We start from the raw sequence: 19,205 nt of genomic DNA on the forward strand, positions 1-19,205 counted from the left end.
TATGTTGTTCCTCAGAATGGACCATCTACTCCTAATGAGTTCAAGGAAGAAGAACATAATATTAGTCTGAAGGAAGCATTGCTTAGTGCCCTGATTGATTCTAAGATGACAAATGTAATGGGTTTTCAGATTGCTAGGTAAAGCTTGAGGTGTTGTATGAAGGTGATAAACAAGTGAAGGTTTCTAAGTTGCAGAGTTTAAAAGGAAAGTATGAGACATTTAAGATGGGAGATGATGAGAACATACACTCTTTTATGGCTAAGGTGAATTACCTTGTCCTAGGTATTAGATGTGTCGGTGGAACCATTGAGGAAGATGAAATTGTTACTAAGCTGTTCAAATATTTGCCTTCTGCCTATAAGCATAAGGTTGCTGCTATTGATGAGATCTAGAGTGTGACTACAGTGACAAGAGATATGTTGGCTGGAAAGCTTGCTGCATTTGAGCTGAGTGAATTTAGAGAATCGCATGGAAAGTGTAAGACAATATTTAGAGTATCTCTATCTATATTCGGTAAGTAGAAGTATGATCCTGATGAGTGCAAAATATCCAGATATGAAAGAGAGAGAAGAGAGATGGAAGAGCAAGAAAGGGAGCTAGATGAACTTGAAGCACTGATTGCCTGAAGATTGCCTAAATGTGTTAGTAAGTATGATGGAAACTTGACTTTGAAATGTTTCTCTTGTAACAAGATAGGACATTTTGCTTCTAGATGCTCGGAGAGAATGACTAAGTATGACAAACATGATAAGTTTGATAAGCATGATAGGAATGATAGATATTGGAAGCATGAGAAGTATGATAAGCCTTATAAGTCTAACCAAAAGTTTAGAAATCAAAAGAATTGTTATTATGTTGTTGATGAAGGTATTACAAATGAAGAATCTGAAGGAGATGAGCTGCTAAAGTTGAAGAGAAAAATGAATGGGTGTGTTGGCATGTTGGCATAACTGATGGAGATGATGGTGTACCGATAAAGGACTGTTGGTGATGATATAATTATGATATGATGCTTGATGATCAACTATTTTTGTTTCCATTGATGGAAACTATATTTGTTTATGCTTGGTATGTCATCTAAGTCTATCGGTTAAGTCTAACTAATAATGGATTGAATTGAATTGAGTTGGAAAGCAAAACTGCCAAGTGACAGTGAACCAGTAAGTAGGAACAAAGAAGGAGATGGTTGCGGTAGTGATCCGTATTGAGTCAAGTGTTGCGGTTTGGAATGTGTGCTTATGACATCATAGTGAGTCTATGACATGAACCACATCTTGTTTGGAGAACCGTAAGTCATGTTTGTAATTGATTGTTGTATAATCAACTAGGGTTTGAGAACCGGTAACAAGATCTTTGACCGATGATGATTTATGGTTTGGCGGTGATTCTTTTAATATTCATAAGTTGATGATGACGTGTCAGAATCCGTGTGAAGAGATAAGATGTTGTTTTGGCGTGTACAAGGATCAAATTTCTTGGGAAACAGCGAAGTGCTTAGCAAAGTGTGTTAAGGGTTTGACGGCTTATCAAATCGATGTGCGATGATGAGTTATGATAATCCAATTGCTATAATTGTCTTGTAATTTGTTGTAATGATCTATATGATGATCTGTAATGATTTGTAATCATATGATATGATCTATGATGTAGATTCATTGTAGGTTAGAGTTTGGTAACTGAACTAATTGTAAAATGTATTTAGGTTGAGTTTGAGAAGGTGAAGTGTGTCGGTGATCAGAGAAGTGTGTGTGCCGAACCAGATTGAGATGTTTGCATGAGAGAAGCAGATTGGAGCTAACGAGGATCTGTTATAACAAGCTATGAAGTGTTGAGTCCAAAGCATTTATCTATTGTTTCCTAATAGTTGCAACAACATTAAAATCCCTTAACCGGACAAGTCCTAACAGGCCTGATCTTGTAAATCCCTTCACCGGGTGGCTCATTAATTTGAGTTTAAATCTTCCAATGAGGTTGCTCCTAACAAAGCTAAGTTGTAAAATCCCTTGATTGGGTGACTCTTAATAGGGTCTTCTCTTAACCAGGCATTATTGTAAAGCTCCTAACAAGGTGCATTCTGAAAGAGTGCATAGTTTGTGGGTACCAATTCCCACCGTGGTTTTTCCCATTTGGGTTTCCACATGAAAAATCCTTGTGTTCATGTTGTGGATAGGTTGTTAAGTTGTTGATTTGATGTATTTACTATATTTTCTTAATGATGAACACTTAAGTTGCTACCAGTAATGTTTTGGTAAATCTGATTTGGAGATTGTTTGATCAACTACCAATATTGGTTATGAACTATTTTTGGTGAAGTTTTTTCAGATTGATGAAAGTTTGTAATTTATTGTTATCACTGATTCACCCCCCCTCTCAGTGTTAACCAGATCTTCGTATTAACAATTGGTATCAGAGCATTAGGTCTTCTTTGTGCAGAATCTTAACCACTTGAGGAAAAGATCAGAGGAAGATGATGAAGAAAGATGGTCCCAAATTCACTAAGGACAACTGTAGAATATGGAGTGATAGAATGAACATATATATCAAAGGTATGGGTGCTCAGTTTTGGCAGCATGTTATTACTTAGTATGTACCTGCTAAGAGTCCTCTGTCTATAGATCAGTTGAAGGAGCAACAAGAAAAAATTCAAGCACTAGAAGCCATAGTAAGTACACTGGCTGATACTGAATATATTGATGTCCATGGTCTAGAGACTGCTTTTGAAGTTTGGGAGAAGTTATAATTAATCTATGGTGGTGATAAGAATGTTCAAAAGGCTAAATAAGAGAGTCTTAGAGGAATTTTTGATGATATGAGAATGTTGGAAGGAGAAAATATTACTCAGTATGGACAGAGGATTAAAGAAGTTGTCGGTGGAATCAAAAGTGTTGTTGGTACTATAGAAGAAGACATTGTTGTGAGTAAGATGCTTAGAACTCTATTCCCTGCCTATGCCATCAGAGTGTTTGTTATTCAAGAGGCGAGGTCAGTTACTAAGGATAAGGTTACTGTTGATTCTTTGATTGGTAAGCTCACTACTTTTGAGTTAAATAGTTTTGATAATAGTGTACCTAAGACAAAATCTGCTTTTAAAGCCTGTATCTAGTGTACTGGTGAGAAAAGGAAAAAATGTTTGTCAAAGTCATGAATGCAAGTCAAATTATCATGGCGGTAGTAAAGCTGATGTGGATGATGAAGGTAATTTGATGGAATTTGAAGCTATGTTGGCCGAAAGACTTCCTAGAGGCCCTGATAAGTACAAAGGTAAGTTGCCTCTCAAATGTTTCTCTTGTAACAAGATAAGACATATTGTTGCACACTGTCTTAGTAATGATCAAAGGGAAAAGTTTAGAAAATATCAGGGAAAAGGAAAGAAACAATGTTATGTTGCAGTTGATGAAGGTGCTACTGATGAGGAATCTGAGGATGAATACGATTAGGAGATTGTTTTTGTTGTTGTTAAGGAATATTTTTCTGATAAGAAGGCTTTAGTACCTCACATTGACAATAGTGATGAATGGATTATTGATAGTGGTTGCTCACACCACATGACTGGTGATAAGAGAAAGTTTATTTTTCTTAAAGAATTTGATGGCGGTGTATTAAGATTTGGAAACAATTCACCTTGTATGCTTAAAGGTAAAGGTTCTATCTCTTTGAATGGTACACATAATGTTGATGATGTATTTTGGGTTGAAGTTTTAAAACATAACTTGTTGACTGTTTGTAAGTTGAATGACAAAGGTTATCATCTTGAGTTTAAGAGTGGAGTTTGCAGGACCTTAGGATGCAAAGGAGAACTGATTGCTACTTGTAAGAAAACTAAAGGTAACTTATTCCATCTGAATGCTAATGTGAACAATTTTTTGGTTGCTAGGGTTGAAGATAGCTGGTTTTGGCATAGAAGGTTTTGTCATGTGAACTTCGATAATTTGATTAAAGTCATCAAATCTAGTATGGTGAGACGTATGCCACAACTTGTTAAACCAGATAATGTGTTGTGTAAAGAATGTCAGTTGGCTAAGATGTCTACATCTTCTTTTAAGAGAAAATCTTTTTCTTCTGAGCATATTCTAGATTTGGTGCACACTGGCTTATGTGGTCCTATCAGGACTAGAAGTTTTTATGGTGATAAGTATTTTATGATATTTACTAATGATTTTTCTAGAATGATGTGGGTTACTTTTCTAAAGGAAAAGTCAGACGCTTTCAACAAAATCAAGGCATTCAAGGCCTTAGTAGAAAAGGAAACCGGTAAAAAATCTTAAATGCCTGAGATTTGACTGGGGTGGAGAGTTTACATCAGATGAGTTTGTGAGATATTGTGATGAAAATGGAATAAAGAGGTAGTTATCTGCTCCAAGGGCACTACAATGGAATGAAATTGCAGAAAGAAGAAATAGAACCATTGTTGAAGCAAGAAGGACCATGCTGATATAGGGAGATGTACCAAAGATGTTTTAGAGAGAAGCAATCAGTATTGTTGATTACACATTGAACCGGGTATTGGTGAAGAAAGGTAATAACAAAAAACCTTATGAGTTATGGTATGGTAGAACTCCTAATGTTAGTTACTTCAAAGTTTTTGGCAACAAATGTTTTATAAAAAGAGATGATTATACTGGTAAATTTGATGCGAAGAGTGATAAAGGAATATTTCTTGGCTACTCCATTAAGAGAAAAGATTTCGAGTGTTACAACAAAAGGACAAAGAAGATTGTGGAGAGTGTGAATGTAAAAGTTGATGAATTTCTTGATAAAACTAATGATACCAGGAAATCTGATCCAGCAGACGATGAACAAAAACCTATGTTTATTGAATTGGATGTACAGAAAGATGTTGAGCAGAACAATGTAGATGAAGATGCTCAACCGATAGATGAAGAAGATGAAGAACAAGAAGAAGTTATTGCACTAAAACAGGTAATTCCTAGGTATGTAAGGTTAAATCATTATGAAGACCAGATAATAGGTGAAAAGAATGCTAGAGTGTAGACTAGAAGGAAAATTAGAGAAATCTCTTGTCTGATTTCCACAGTTGAACCGAAGACAGCTAAAGAATCCCTTAAGGATGATGACAGGTTAAATGCAATGAATGAAGAACTTGATTAGATTGAGAAAAACAACACTTGGTCACTTATTCCTAGTCCCGATGATAAAAATGTGATTGGTACAAAATGGGTATTTAGAAACAAGTTGAATGAAGATGGAGAAGTTGTTAGAAACAAGGCAAGACTAGTATGCAAAGGGTATGCACAAGAAGAAGTGAAGATTATGGAGAGACCTTTATACTAGTTGCTAGGCTTGGAAGTGTTAGGACCTTTATACCTAGTTACATTTGAAAGAGGAGAGGAGAATTCACTAGATTCAACCTTCAAAGATGAAGATTGAATTTTGAATGAAATGGGAATGATAAGTTGATCCCCTCTTCCTTATTTAAAATGGAAAGGAATTGATTGAATCGTGTAGTGCAAAAGTGACAAAGAACTGATTATAATGTAAGATTGGAACATGGGATGAAGCTGTGCACCTAGATCTAGCAGTAATATGTCGAGACAAAGTTGCCTTGCAAATTTGAGGAAAAGTTGCTCGGATCATGGCCGAAACGTACATAGTCCTCCAAAAAATCCACAAAATGAAAGGGGCTTTCCCGCCTCTACAAATGGAGCCTGAATCTGAAAGCACAGCTACACACTTGGAACCTACACATAGAAAAGAGAGGAAAATGGGTTGGGATTGCGGGTTTGTGGTGCAGAGAACCTTCTACTACACCTCTATTTCAAGCACATGAAGGTGTCTACATGTTCATTTTTGATGTAATAATGGGTCGGATCAATGATCACCCTTGATGTAATTGAGTGCCTATTCGTATGGTCAATAATCTCTTAAGTGAACATATAAACCTAGAGGTCTATTAGGCCATGAAGGCTTGGAATCTGGATTTTCAATATTGGTGTATCTAGGATGTTGTCTTAGGTGTTTGGAGTCTAAAAATGACAAATAATGACCTTGGATGTGTTTCCATAAGGTCTAAGGGTTAATAACCAATGTTGTCCTAAGTTACAAAATGTTGCATTTGTTGTCAAGCAACTTTTCAAAGTTGTCGGTAGGATGCCAACTACCCGTCCAACAGTCCTAACTATTCAAAAGTTGGTTATGGACATTGGAAAAGGTTTACATATTCTTGGACAGCCATGGGAAAGAGAGAGTAGAGAGTAGAAAGTTTTGTAAAGTTTGGTGGAGAAAGTGAATAGAACAAGTCTGATTTTGCCATAACAGTGACATTTTTCTGTATTGCCCGTACAGGGTGTGAGATCTACTGATGAAATTTTGATTTTATTAGGAAGAGCCCTAAAATACCTTTCCAATGCACTTGGTCTGACCTCTTGAAGTTAATTTTAGAGGAAGCTATAAGCGTTTTACCCTCTGCAGGTCTGAAACCCTCCATTTTCAAGGGTTACAATACAAATGGGACCCTAACTTGCAATCTACTCATTGGGATTCGATGGCCATTAGTAGAATGCAAGTTAGGGGCATGTATTTTGAGATTCTAGAGGGGTGAGGTCAAAGGAGTTGGTTGGCAACCTTACCACCAAGCCCTAGTCTAAACTGTTGAGGGTTTAGATTAGATTAGATGAGTATCATTGAGAATACTCTGAACAATGATGAGATGATGAGTTGAATTGATGTAATTGGAGTATTTGGACATAAAAGAAACCTCTTGAAGAGTTGTAACCTTCCTATGATCCCATTCTCATATACCTCCTTTGTAAAACTGGTCTAACTTAATCAGTTAGGCCTGTGACCCAAGTAGGTGTTGAAGAGTGCAGGAATAGGGTGGAATTCCAATCTTTTGAAATATAATAGTAATCCCAAAAGGGTGTCTGAAACATAAATTTGTTTAGGGTTTTATTTAGTATTATTGGGAGGAAAATCCAAAAAGATAGTGAAAGAGGGATACTAACCGGTAGGCATGTCTAAGCCTCAAAAGCCAATATTTGCCTTGTGCTCCAAAGTATCATTGTGGAAGAGCTTAATAGGTCTTAGGAAGTGTGTAGAATTGTTTTGTCATCCCTTGTTAGGGGTAAGAGTTTGATTTCACACTTGAGGTGTGGTTGTAGCCTTGAGAGAGACTCAAGGGATAGAAGACCAAGGTGTGTAGGTGGGTTTATCACCCTACTGCTGCCAACCTCTGCATCAGGTGGTATCAGAGAAACAAAAGAGCCTTGGGAAGAATAATCAATGGAATATGCAATAGAGAATAGTGAGGAGATTCCCACTAGACCCATGACAAACATGGAGTTGGCCAAGATAGTGAGGGAGTAGGCGGCCAAGAATAAAAAGATGGAGGAGGAGATAGAAAGGTTGAAGAAAGACCAGGCAGGAAAGGGAGTTGCATCAACATCTAATGGAGAAGGAGAAGAGGAAGAAGAGAGACTATTGATGCCGGCAGATCAAAGGCAATTTGTTGAAGCCCTTAATAGGGTAGGAAGAAGAGACAATAGAGAAGAACTACCTACATTATCTGGAAAGATGAATCCAAAAGAGTGTATGGATTGGATAGAAGCAATGATCAATTATTTTGAATGTGAAGAGATACCTAAAAACAAAAGGGTAAAGGTGGCTAAATCCAAAATGAAAGGCCCAACTCTTAGTTGGTGGAGTGTTCTACAAAATCAAAGAGATGAAGAAGGAAAGAGACCTATGACCTCATGGAAGAAGATGGAGATAGAGATCAAAAGGCAGTTTGTACCTAAGGACTATGAGATAATCTTACACAAGAGATTACAAAATCTAAGGCAAAGGGATTTGGATGTCAGTACTTATACTGAGGAGTTCCACAGGATGACCTTCAAAGCAAAGATGCCAGAGAGTGATATACAAAAGCTAGCAAGGTACATGAATGGTCTAAAGTTCCGTATTCAAGATGAACTCAGTTTGTTCAACCCTAAATCAGTGCACAAGTGTTTTCAGATGGCACTTAGGATTGAGGAGAAGCAAAAAAAGAGAGGAGAACACAATAATAGAGGAAAGGGTGCAGGTTTCAGAGGAAAAGGTAGATTCAATGGAAGAGGATCATCTCCTAAACCCCAAGGAGAGTCTAGCCATCAGGAATAAGAGGGAGAATCAGGGAATAGAGGTAGCTTTAGAGGAAGGAGGGGAAATGGTAGAGGAAGATTCAGTGGAAGACGACCTAGTGTCTTCACTGGTAGGTGTTTTTCATGCACCCAAGTTGGGCATCAGTCATTTAGATGTCCTGAGAAGCTAAGCAATGGTAGCCAAGGAGGTGATAGGAGAGAACATTTAATAAATGAAGAAGATAGTCAAAGAATGACCTCCTACCACACATAAAATTCAAAGTCTGTAGATCCGGAGCAAAGAGAACTCTTGATGATCAATAAGACCATCTTGAAAGTGCCAACCATCAAAGAACCACCTCAGAGGAAATCTCTTTTCAGAACCTCTTGTAAGGTACAAGGCAAGGTATGCAAAGTCAATGTGGACTCAGAGTCCACAGATAACATAGCTTTTGCTAAAATGGTTACTAAGCTTAAATTGCAAAGAATACCCCATTCCCATCCCTATAAAGTGTCTTGGTTGAACAAAGGTCAACAAGCCTTGATTAGTGAGCAAGTTTGGATAGAATTTTCAATAGGTGAATACAGAGATAGGGTGTTGTGTGATGTAGTATAAATGGATGTTTTTCATCTGCTACTAGGAAGGCCTTGGCAATATGATGTAGATGCTAGGCATGAGGGAAGGAAGAATGTTTACACCCTCACCAATAATGGGGTGAACTTCACTATGACACCTCTTCCAGATGACAGTAAGGATAAGCACATTGTGACTAGTGTCATGCTAGTGGATGAGAGGGAATTCATGAAGGGTTTGAAGAAGAAGGATAGTCCTTGTTTTGCCTTAGTTGTCAAGCCTAAGATTGAACCTAAGAAGCAGCCTAAGAGCCAAGAGATAGAAAGGAGAGTAGGTCATAAAGAGGTTTAAAATCTGCTAAACCAGTATAAGGGGATAGTTGCAGACAGTACCACAAATTCCTTACCCCCTCAAAGGGAAATCAGTCATTGTATTGACCTCATACTAGGTGCTAAACTACCCAATAAGGCAACATACAATCTTACCCGTGAACAAAATGTAGAAGTTGCAAGACAAATCCAAGAATTGGTTGAGAAAGGGTTCATTAGGAAGAGCATAAGTCCTTGTGCAGTCCCTGTAGTACTAGCTCCTAAGAAAGAAGGAACATGGAGGTTGTGTACCGACTCTAGGGCCATCAATAAGATAACAATCAGATATAGATTCCTAATGTCAAGAATGGAGGACTTGATAGATTGTCTAGGAGGGGCCAAGTACTATTCCAAAATTGATTTGAAAATCATCAAATAAGGATCAAAGATGGAGACCAATGGAAGACAACTTTTAAGACCAATGAAGGCCTATTTGAGTGGATGGTAATGCCATTTGGACTTTACAATGCCCCTAATACATTCATGAGACTCATGAATGAGGTTCTTAAGCCCTTCATCAATCATTTTGTAGTAGTGTATCTAGATGATATATTGATTTTTAGTAAAGATAGGAATGAACATCTAACACACTTGGATTTGGTGTTGCAAAGGTTACATGAGGAGCAGTTGAAGATCAATTTGGATAAATGTGTCTTCTTGTAGGAATAACTAGTGTTCCTTGGGTTTGTGATCTCTCAGGGAAATTTGAAAATGGATCCATCTAAGGTGGAGGCAATCGTAAACTGGCCAACCCCTCAATCAACAAGTGAGGTAAAAGGTTTCCATGGGTTAGCAAGTTTTTATAGAAAGTTTATTAAGAATTTTAGTGGGGTTAGTACACCAATGATAGAAACCATAAAAGGTGGAAGGAAATGTCAATTTGTCTGGACTAAGGAAGCTAGATCTTTTGAGTTTTTGAAAACTAAGATTTCAGAGCAACCTATTTTAGTACTCCCTGACTTTCATAAGGTTTTCACTATTGAGTGTGATGCATCAAAGAAGGCCATAGGAGGAGTCTTGAGTCAGGAAGGTAGGCCAGTGGCAATTTTCCAGTGAGAAACTAAATGAGGCAAAGTAAAATTATTCTACATATGACCTCGAGATGTATGCTATGGTGCAAGCTCTTAGGAAGTGGAGACATTATCTCTTACCTAAGGATTTTATTGTATATACTGACAACCATGCTCTAAGTTTTTTGAACAGGCAGGAGAAACTAAATCACTGACATATGAAGTGGATGGAGTATCTCCAAGCTTACACTCTCACTTGTTGGTATTTTGATGATGTTTAGTTGTGATTGTCATTGATGGACACACACTTATTTGATGTATGAGTTATTCTCAACCGATAGTTGTTCCAACTGGTATTGTATGTCATTAAATGTATATTCTTTGTTTGTTGAAGACTATCAGTGTTTTGCAAAAGATGCTTACCGGTCAAAGCATGACCGAAGACCCCAAGTGGTATGAAGACCTCAAGCAGAATGAATACCCTGAGCGACAGTTAATATTTTAATCGGAACACTATGTTCCACTTTTCCAGTCTTTATTTTCTAACCAGTAATTGGTATATTGTGTTAAACTAGTATAATTTTAATGTGTGATGAGTTATCATCCACTGACACTTTGGCGGTGTTTCTGTGTCGTGTTACCAAATGTGTCTAGATGCACTATACCTAGGAAATTGTAGCCTAATCTTATTGGATAGACATGAAATTAGGTTCCTATATGAGGACATCATGTCTAGGGTTTTAAAGTTGTTGATGTGTGCGAGTGTTGGAGAGAAGATTAGGTCTGTGCGAGAAAAGGTATCTCACCACAGAGATTGAGAGTGCAAAATATAGAAGAATGAAGTAATGCTGGAATGCATTAATAGGGAGTTGTCAAGGATCTAATCAAGCGTTCTGTGCTACTATCTAGATCATTCACTTGTTGATTACTAATATCTTCGACAAGTCTGAAACACTGGGTAGGCCCAGTGAAGCCTATTGTAAATCCTCTAACAAGGTGGTTCACAGTTGTGGATCTGAAATCCTCTAATAGAGTAGTATTTAACATGACTTATCTCCTAACAGAAATTTGGATTCCTAACAGGATCTGTTCTGGTGAAGAATGTTGTAAGGCCTTAACCGTTCTGACCTTAACCGATGTAGTTACTATTCTGTAGATAGTTGACTTGTGAGTTTTACTCACCATGGTTTTTCCCATTTGGGTTTCCATGTCAAAACATCTTGTGTTATGATGATTGCTCTGTTAGGAATCCCACAGATACTGAGAGGGGAGGGTGAATCAGTATCTAACCGGTGAGTAGAATTTCTTGAATTAAAACATGCAAATATTATAATAGTGTACTGGTATGCAAGAAATAATGCAATAAACATAATTAAGAACATCCACATGAAAAGCACACCATAACACAAGGTTTTAATGAGGAAACCCGATGTGGAAAAAACCTCAGTGGGATTTGTGACCCACAATATTCATTCACTAGCCAATAAGAGAATATTACTTACAATAGGGGCCTGCACATGCAGGAAGGCCAACTACCTAGAGCTCACTACTCAATGGGAAGTCTCACTAACTTACAATGAGGATTATACAAATCCAATATCTTGTACTGCTTTACAATAGCATATATAATGCCTGATCCAGTACCGGTTGCTGCTCTGCTTCTTACATAAACCCTTAGCCTATATTTCACATAATAGGTCTGCCTAATATTTTTCCTTTTGTGCTTTCTCACATATTACAAATGTCTACAATGATCTCTTTTATATATAAAAGTCATTTTAAAATTTGCCAAGTTAGCTTACAAAGTTTTTACAATAATAAACAAAATATAATATAACAAAATCCTGTCAGCCTCTGTGCTATTATACTTCTTTTCTTTGTGTCGGTGCCGGTGTCCTAAGTGCCGGTGTAGAGTGTGATCTGCTGATGTTGGTATAATGCCTTTGCCGGTGCCATAGGATTGTAAGGTTGCCATCAATGACAAAACCTTCAATCACATACAATGTCTCATTGGAGTGTGCATATGCCAACAATCTCCCCCTTTGGCATTGATGGCAACACTCATGAGAAATTTCAAAAGTGTATCCAAAAATGTGAAGTCCAAAAAATGTTACCAAAAATGTGTGTGCTCCTCCTGAGCATATGATTCCTGTGATATTGAATTTTCTCATCCCACTACTCCCCCTTTGGCATCAATGACAAAGGTTGTCAAGATGTCAGTAGAGTTTGTAGTTTCAACCTTGTAACTGGGTGGTTACAATTTGAAAAAGATCTCCCAAAATCAAGTTTATACTGTCCATAAACTTCTTGCTATCCTTTATTGTTGTCTCTATTCTCTTCACTGTACCGGTGAGATGCTGCAAATGCTCTGCCGATGTTTTCTGTCCCTGTATTAGTGCTTCAGATACTTCCTTCCGTAGTGATGCTAGATAGTCCAATCTTGGACTTAGTTTTAATCTCAAATGTTTTGCCTTATTCACTATTCTTTCTATCTCTCTTTCCAATTTAAGTAAATCTTCTTCAAAATTTGTTATCTTCTCCTCAAAAACTGATAGTGTATCAGGTGAGTTAACAAAATTATTTGCAAGTTTATTAATCTCATCTTGTACCTTGCTCATCTTTTTGTCTATATCCACAGTCAAAAAGTTTGTCTTATAGGTGTCTTTGTATAGAGTTTTGTACTCTTTCAATAAATTACCCAATTCCGATAGAAGTGTGTCAAAATCTCTGTTACACTTCTTTATTTGCTCATCAAAGAATTTCTATTTTTCAATTTCTACTTTATCCTTTAATGACTCTTCCTTTATTTTCTCAATGTTTTCTGTAATATATTTACACAGTGTATCAAGTTGTCCTAAAGAATATTTATTGTCTATATTACAGTTAGGAGCAATTACCTTCAAAATTGGTATGGTATCATTAATTGCCTTGTAAGCTTGTGAGCTGCAGTCTGTTATCTTTTTGATTGAATCTAATAGTACCTCAGTCACATTAGTTGATTTGTAGCCTGATGATGAACCAAAATTCTGAGTACCATTAGTGGAAGTAACCAAGCTTGTATTGACCTCTAGTAGGTCTGTTTGTGTCTGCATTTCTTTAAGCAATGGTTTTTCTATTTCTCCAGTTGCCGGTGGCACTATTTCCTTATGTTCATGTTGTTGTTGTTGTTGTTCCTGCTCCGGAGCCTTTTGTTATGTTTGTTGCATTGTCTCAGTCTGAGTCCCTACCTTTTGCTCTTTGTCTTCTACTGGTTTCTCCTATGTGTTTTCAGTTTTCTCATCTACTGGAGGCTCACTAGCCATGTTAGTCTTATCAGCTGTATCTTTGTCTACCACTACGTTGATATTTTGAGTATCAACATCCATAGTACATAAGACTTCAGGATTAGGATTACGATCCTCTATATCCATACTCTCAGCTGTCGGTTTATCTTCTATAGCTGTTGTTTTTACCAGTGGAGTAATCAAAGGAGGTGGGGGTAAGTTGTCTCTAACCTTGATACTAGGTGGTCCACCAACTTTACCTTTACCCTTGTCTCTATCTTTCTGATAAACTTTTATGGGTTTGGGGTTCCTATATTCTTCTTGTTTTTCTTTTCAACTAGGAATATATCCCATCCATTTTTAGTTTCCTCAGTCACCTCATTAACTCTTCCAACCATTAAAGCAATGTGTCGATGTGTAGTAGAAAATACTTACCGGTTGGCTTGAGCAATTAGGTCATCAATTTCTTTGGGTGAATTTACCGGATAAACAACAAGTAGCTTTTCAATCTTTATTTTCTTGTCCAGTTCTATTACTGCTTGTCTTCTTGCTTCCAGTCTCTTAAATAGTTTATCTGGAATTTCATTTACTACTTCCATCAAAAACATCTTATACATATCCATATGCAATATAACACTATTTTCAACTTGTTCTTTTTCATCAGCTGTTAAAGTGTCATATATTTTCTCTATATTTTTCAATTTACCTTCCTCTGTAATTTCATTCAGCAGTATATCAAGAGGGGCCAAGTCTTTGTTTGTCCTCTTCTTCTTTTTGGGTGTCAGTTTCTTCTTCTTTGGTGTAGCCTTTCTTACCAAAGATCTCACTACTTCTTGTTTTTGTCTTGTTCTCTTGGGTGAGGGTGTGGTTACCGGTGAGGGATCTCTTTTCCTTACAACTCTTTTGAAAGTTGCAGACATGTCACTCCATGAAGAAGTACCTACCGGTGATAGGTGAGTTTCAGGTTGTGGAGCTGCTAACTCATCCTTTGTTATACCGGTTTTCTTCAACACATCTTCTTTGATGGCCTTTGCTTGTCTGGAACCTTTCCTTACAACTGTCTCAACTTTTTTCACTCTTTTCTTTGATTGTATTTGGCTTTCAATAGTTTCTGCACTACCAAATATTTCTTCCTTAGGTTCTCTGGGGGCTTCTAGAAATTCTTTAGCATATGTTTCAATTATATGATCATCTGTTTCATAGCCCATCTCAGTTACCCAAACTGTCCTAGGGATGACTGCTTCCATCCAGATTTTGTCCTTCTTGATTACAAAGCATATTTCATCTTTGTATTTGTTGACAATCTTTTGTGATAACCTGATTCTTTTCTTCATTTTGGCTTTTAATGCTTGAAAGAAGTCATGAATATTGCTTTCCTTGTTTTCTCCCATGTTATTGAATAGTTCTGTTAACTATTTACCTACAAGTATATCATATCCAAGTTCTTTGTAGCCTATATCGGGAACCTATTTGGTTATATGTAGCATCAGACATACTAACAGATTTCCAAACCTGAAAGTTCCTTTCTTGTCCTTCTTAATCTTTCCAAGGTTGTCAATTAATTCATCCTTTAACCACTCACATATATCAATCTTTGCATTATCTGTGACCATATCATAAGCACTCTTAATGCATAAACTTGAAACTGAATTGAGTCTATTTGTATGGGTAGCTTTATACCCTAATTGTTACTACTTATCAAATTTCCATTAGTTTTTATATTCAAAGTCATACTATATACTCTAGTCGGTTAACACTACCGAATCATGCAGTCGATATACACAGAGAAGTCAGTATGCACAATCTAGTCGGTTAAAGAGGAAAGTAGTCATAGAATGCAGTACACACCGACCTATCTATCGAGTATCTTTTCATGTCTACCGAGCAGCAAAGATGACACACCGAGTTGATATACACTGAGTGAAACGTGTTACCAGATACATTGAACCTGGACATGCATATGAAAACATGTTACAAGATCGAGGCACATCTAACCGTTATCACATTGGAAATTGCACTAGAAGATTGTGTATGATTATGAGATCAATCTAACCAATGAAATATTTTGTATAGTTATTCATTCGATAAATCATGTTTGTAAGATCGAAGCAATGAATTAGATCATCGTCTTAAGAGATCTATTTATACAACATGAGTTAAGGGTGTATGGATGTGTGTAAGAAGACTGTTACAGAGACACAGTGGTTACCGAGAAGGTTTTCAGAGAACGGTCGAAGAACAGAGTAAATAGAAGGGTTTATCGAGTTACTATATGGGTTACCGAGGTATGCTATAAGTAAGGTAATCTATTCTGGGTACATAGAATCTGCTATAACATTTCAGATGTAAAGTTGCAGATATTTGTAATGATTTTATTGTAATATTGTGAAGTTGAAAGAGAAACCTTTAATAGGGTAAAAGACTCTAATCAAGTCTATAAATTGTAAAGCCTCTAACCAAGTGCTGCATTCAGATTAAATGTTGTAAAATCCTTTAGCAAGGTAGATCTAACAGATCTTGTTACTCCTAACAGGGTAAGCTATCAAAAATAGCTAAAATGTAGCTCTAACCAAGCACTCTTTATTATTGTAGTAGTGAAGTTGTGGGTGCCATCCCCACTACAGTTTTTCTCTCTAACCAAGAGTTTCTTGCATAACCAAAATATATGTGTTATGGAGTGAATCATGTATGATTGTTATCTATTTGTTTTAACTTTATTTTATATTACTGCACTATTTTGTTTATTCATAACAGTAAAGTCATTATTGAAGAAAAGTTTTGGAGTACTGATTCACCCCTCCCCTCTCAGTAAATTAGCTTTCCATATTGGGCCTAACACTAATATCATGCTGATAAATCTCACATTAATGTCTGTTACATCATTAACTCTTAGGGACCTTTTGTCGAATGTTGCACCAGTTAGGTTTGTAACTAGGTCATTGGATACCTTCTTGGTTTTATCTAGCCTTTTACCGGTGGTCGGTAACCCTGTGATAGCTTTCACAGCTTCCTTAGTGATTTTGTGGACTACATCTTGTTAGGGATCCCACAGATACTGAGAGGGGGGGGGCGTGAATCAGTATCTAACCGATAATTAGTATTTCTTAACTTAAAACATGTAGAACATAATATAACAGTGTACCGGTATGCAAGAAATAATGCAATAAATAGAATCAAGAACATCCACATGAAAAGCACACCATAACACAAGATGTTAACGAGGAAACCTGGTGTGGGAAAAACCTCGGTGGGATTTGTGACCCACAATATTCACTCACTGGCCAATAAGAGAATATTACTTACAATAGGGGCCTGCACATGTAGGAAGGCCAACTGCCTAGAGCTCGTTGCTCAATGGGAAGTCTCACTGACTTACAATAGGGATTATACAAATCCAATATCTTGTACTGCTTTACAATAGCATCTTCAATGCCAGATTCAGTACCGGTTCCTGCTTTGTTCTTTACATATACCTCTTGACCTATATTTCACATAATAGGTCTACCTAATATTATCATATATGCTTCTACTCATCTATATCAAATTTCTACAATGTTCTCTTTTATATATGAGTCATTTTACAATTTGCCAAGTCGGCTTACACATTTTTACAATAATAAACAAAATATAATATAACAAAATCCTATCGGCCTCTATGCCAGTATACTTCCTTTCTTTTGTGTCGGTGTTGGTGTCCTGAGTGCCGGTGTATAGTGTGATTTGCTGATGCCGGTATAATGCCTTTTTCAGTGTCATAAGATTGCAAGGTTTCCATCAATGACAAAACCTTCAATCACATACAATGTCTCATTGGAGTGTGCATATGCCAACACATCTAACCAGAAAAATTCACCATGTACCCTGCTTAAGACTATCCTAATCACATCCTTGGGGAATTCAAGTATGCTAAGGATCTCTGTAAATCCTAGGGTTTCAATGATCTTGTGTTCATCTTTTACATTGCCAGTTTTATCACATATCACAGTTTTAAACATGGTCTTAATCTCTTCATCTCCTAGTTCCTCAATGTTGCAGTGGATGTACATTCTGGGGTCTTTAGCATAAACAACTCCCTTGGGAATTTGAGAAAAAGCACCTAAGGTATCATCTTTCTTTGCTACCTCGGGAACTAACTGAAATACCAGCCTAGGTCTTTTTATTACTTTGACAATAGTAGGGTTTGCTATATATTCAATTGCAGAGATGGATGCCATGATTAAATACCTTTCACTACCTTTAGGATGGATGATTGCTTGGAGTGTTCTTGCCTCTTGCTCGAAATGCCTTAGCTCGAAATCTTCGCTCTCTTCATAGGTTTGAAATCTCATTGAAATGGAATGGAGCCAAGACCTTAATTTTATAGTGTCTTTTTGCCATCTACCACATTAAATGCATGTCGATTAAGTATTCTCTTAACATTGTTTGTTGGTAAAAAGTAATTTTCAACTTCTTATCTCTAACTGAGGGAATAATAGCACATGTGTCATTAGATTGTCAAACCCTCAATTAAAATTTCTTCAATTAGATGAAGAGCTTCCTGTCGGTGGTGCATTGCTCTGTCCTGCCGGTGAAACATCACTATGTCCTTCCGGTGAAGCATTAATTTGTTCTATTGGTGAAGCATTGATTTGTTCTACCGGTGGAGGAGTATTCCCAATATTTAGATCAGCTTTTCTAATCCATTGTTTTGAGAATTCTTGCTTAACCTCTTCAATTTTTTCTTTACCTTTCAAGATAGAACTTTTGTTGTCTACCGGTGTTCCTTTACTTCTAAAGAATTTTGCAATATGCCCAATCTTGTTACATGCATAACAAGTTACATTATTCTTTTGAATAGCTTTCCCATAACCTATGCCGGTTTGTGTTTTGCATTTATTAGATAAATGTCCAAATCTTCCACAAACATTATATCTCACATTCATTCTGCAATTTTCAAAGTTGTGACCAACTTTGTTGCATTTAGAACATTGACCGGTGGGTGTGTTGATATTCTGATAATTTCTAGATCTACATTGATTTTCTCTATGACCATACTTATTACAGTTAAATCATTTTCCATTGAATTTATAAGCATTAGGTTGTCTTACCGATTTGTTGTGATCCTGAGTATTTGCAGTACTGGAGCTTTCACCAATTTCAAAGCCAATTCCAGAAGTGTCACCTTTAGGTTTTTGATTCTTCAGCAAGGTGCCAAGTTCCTCTGAGCTTTTCTTGAATTTTTCTTTATGTTGATTTGCAGTTTCTAGTTCTCTTTCTAAGACTTCTTTTTGTCTCATTAGTTCATTTGAGTCATTCTGAGTATGCATCAGATCTGTCTTCAACATGTCATTTTCATAGCTAAGTCTTGTGTTGTCATTTGCTGCATCACTTAGTCTTCTGGTCAATTCTTCTTCCTATCCTCAATGTCATTGCAAAATCTCATAGTCATATCCTGCATCTCATTCTTTGTTGTCATGTTCTCTTGTTTCAACTTGCTTATCATATCATTAAGTGATTCCTTTTCATCATTCTCATTTTGCAATTTTTCACAAAGTTCTCCCCTCTTATTTCTTGCAATAGTAAGATTTTCTTGAAGTGCCTGAATGATATTCTGAGCTGCCCTTAAATCATCTTCTAGTTTGATATTTTTCAATTTCTTTGCATCATAGTCTGAAAGAGCTCCTTCAAGTTGCTTCATCAGATTCTCCATCTTTATCGGTGTCAAGATCTTCCTCAAGCTATTAGGCTTCTAAAAATATAGGACCAGGCTCTGATACCAATTGTTAGGAATCCCACAGATACTGAGAGGGGGGGGTGAATCAGTATCTAATCGGTGAGTAGAATTTCTTGAATTAAAACATGCAGAACATATTATAATAGTGTACCGGTATGCAAGAAATAATGCAATAAACAGAATTAAGAACATCCACATGAAA

General features: G+C 36.8%; 1 protein-coding gene across 1 annotated transcript in view; it reads left to right on the plus strand.

The window, feature by feature from the left end:
• The window catches only part of LOC131028819 (uncharacterized), a 105,946-nt gene that overhangs the window by 40,892 nt on the left and 45,849 nt on the right, over positions 1 to 19,205 (plus strand). Inside the window, exon 2 of the mRNA XM_059220539.1 lies at positions 4,773 to 4,920. Within this exon, the coding sequence (XP_059076522.1) occupies positions 4,773 to 4,920 (148 nt within the window). The remainder of the gene's footprint in view (positions 1 to 4,772; positions 4,921 to 19,205) is intronic.

The sequence above is a fragment of the Cryptomeria japonica genome, chromosome 5, assembly GCF_030272615.1.
Source record: "Cryptomeria japonica chromosome 5, Sugi_1.0, whole genome shotgun sequence".
Lineage (NCBI taxonomy): Eukaryota > Viridiplantae > Streptophyta > Pinopsida > Cupressales > Cupressaceae > Cryptomeria > Cryptomeria japonica.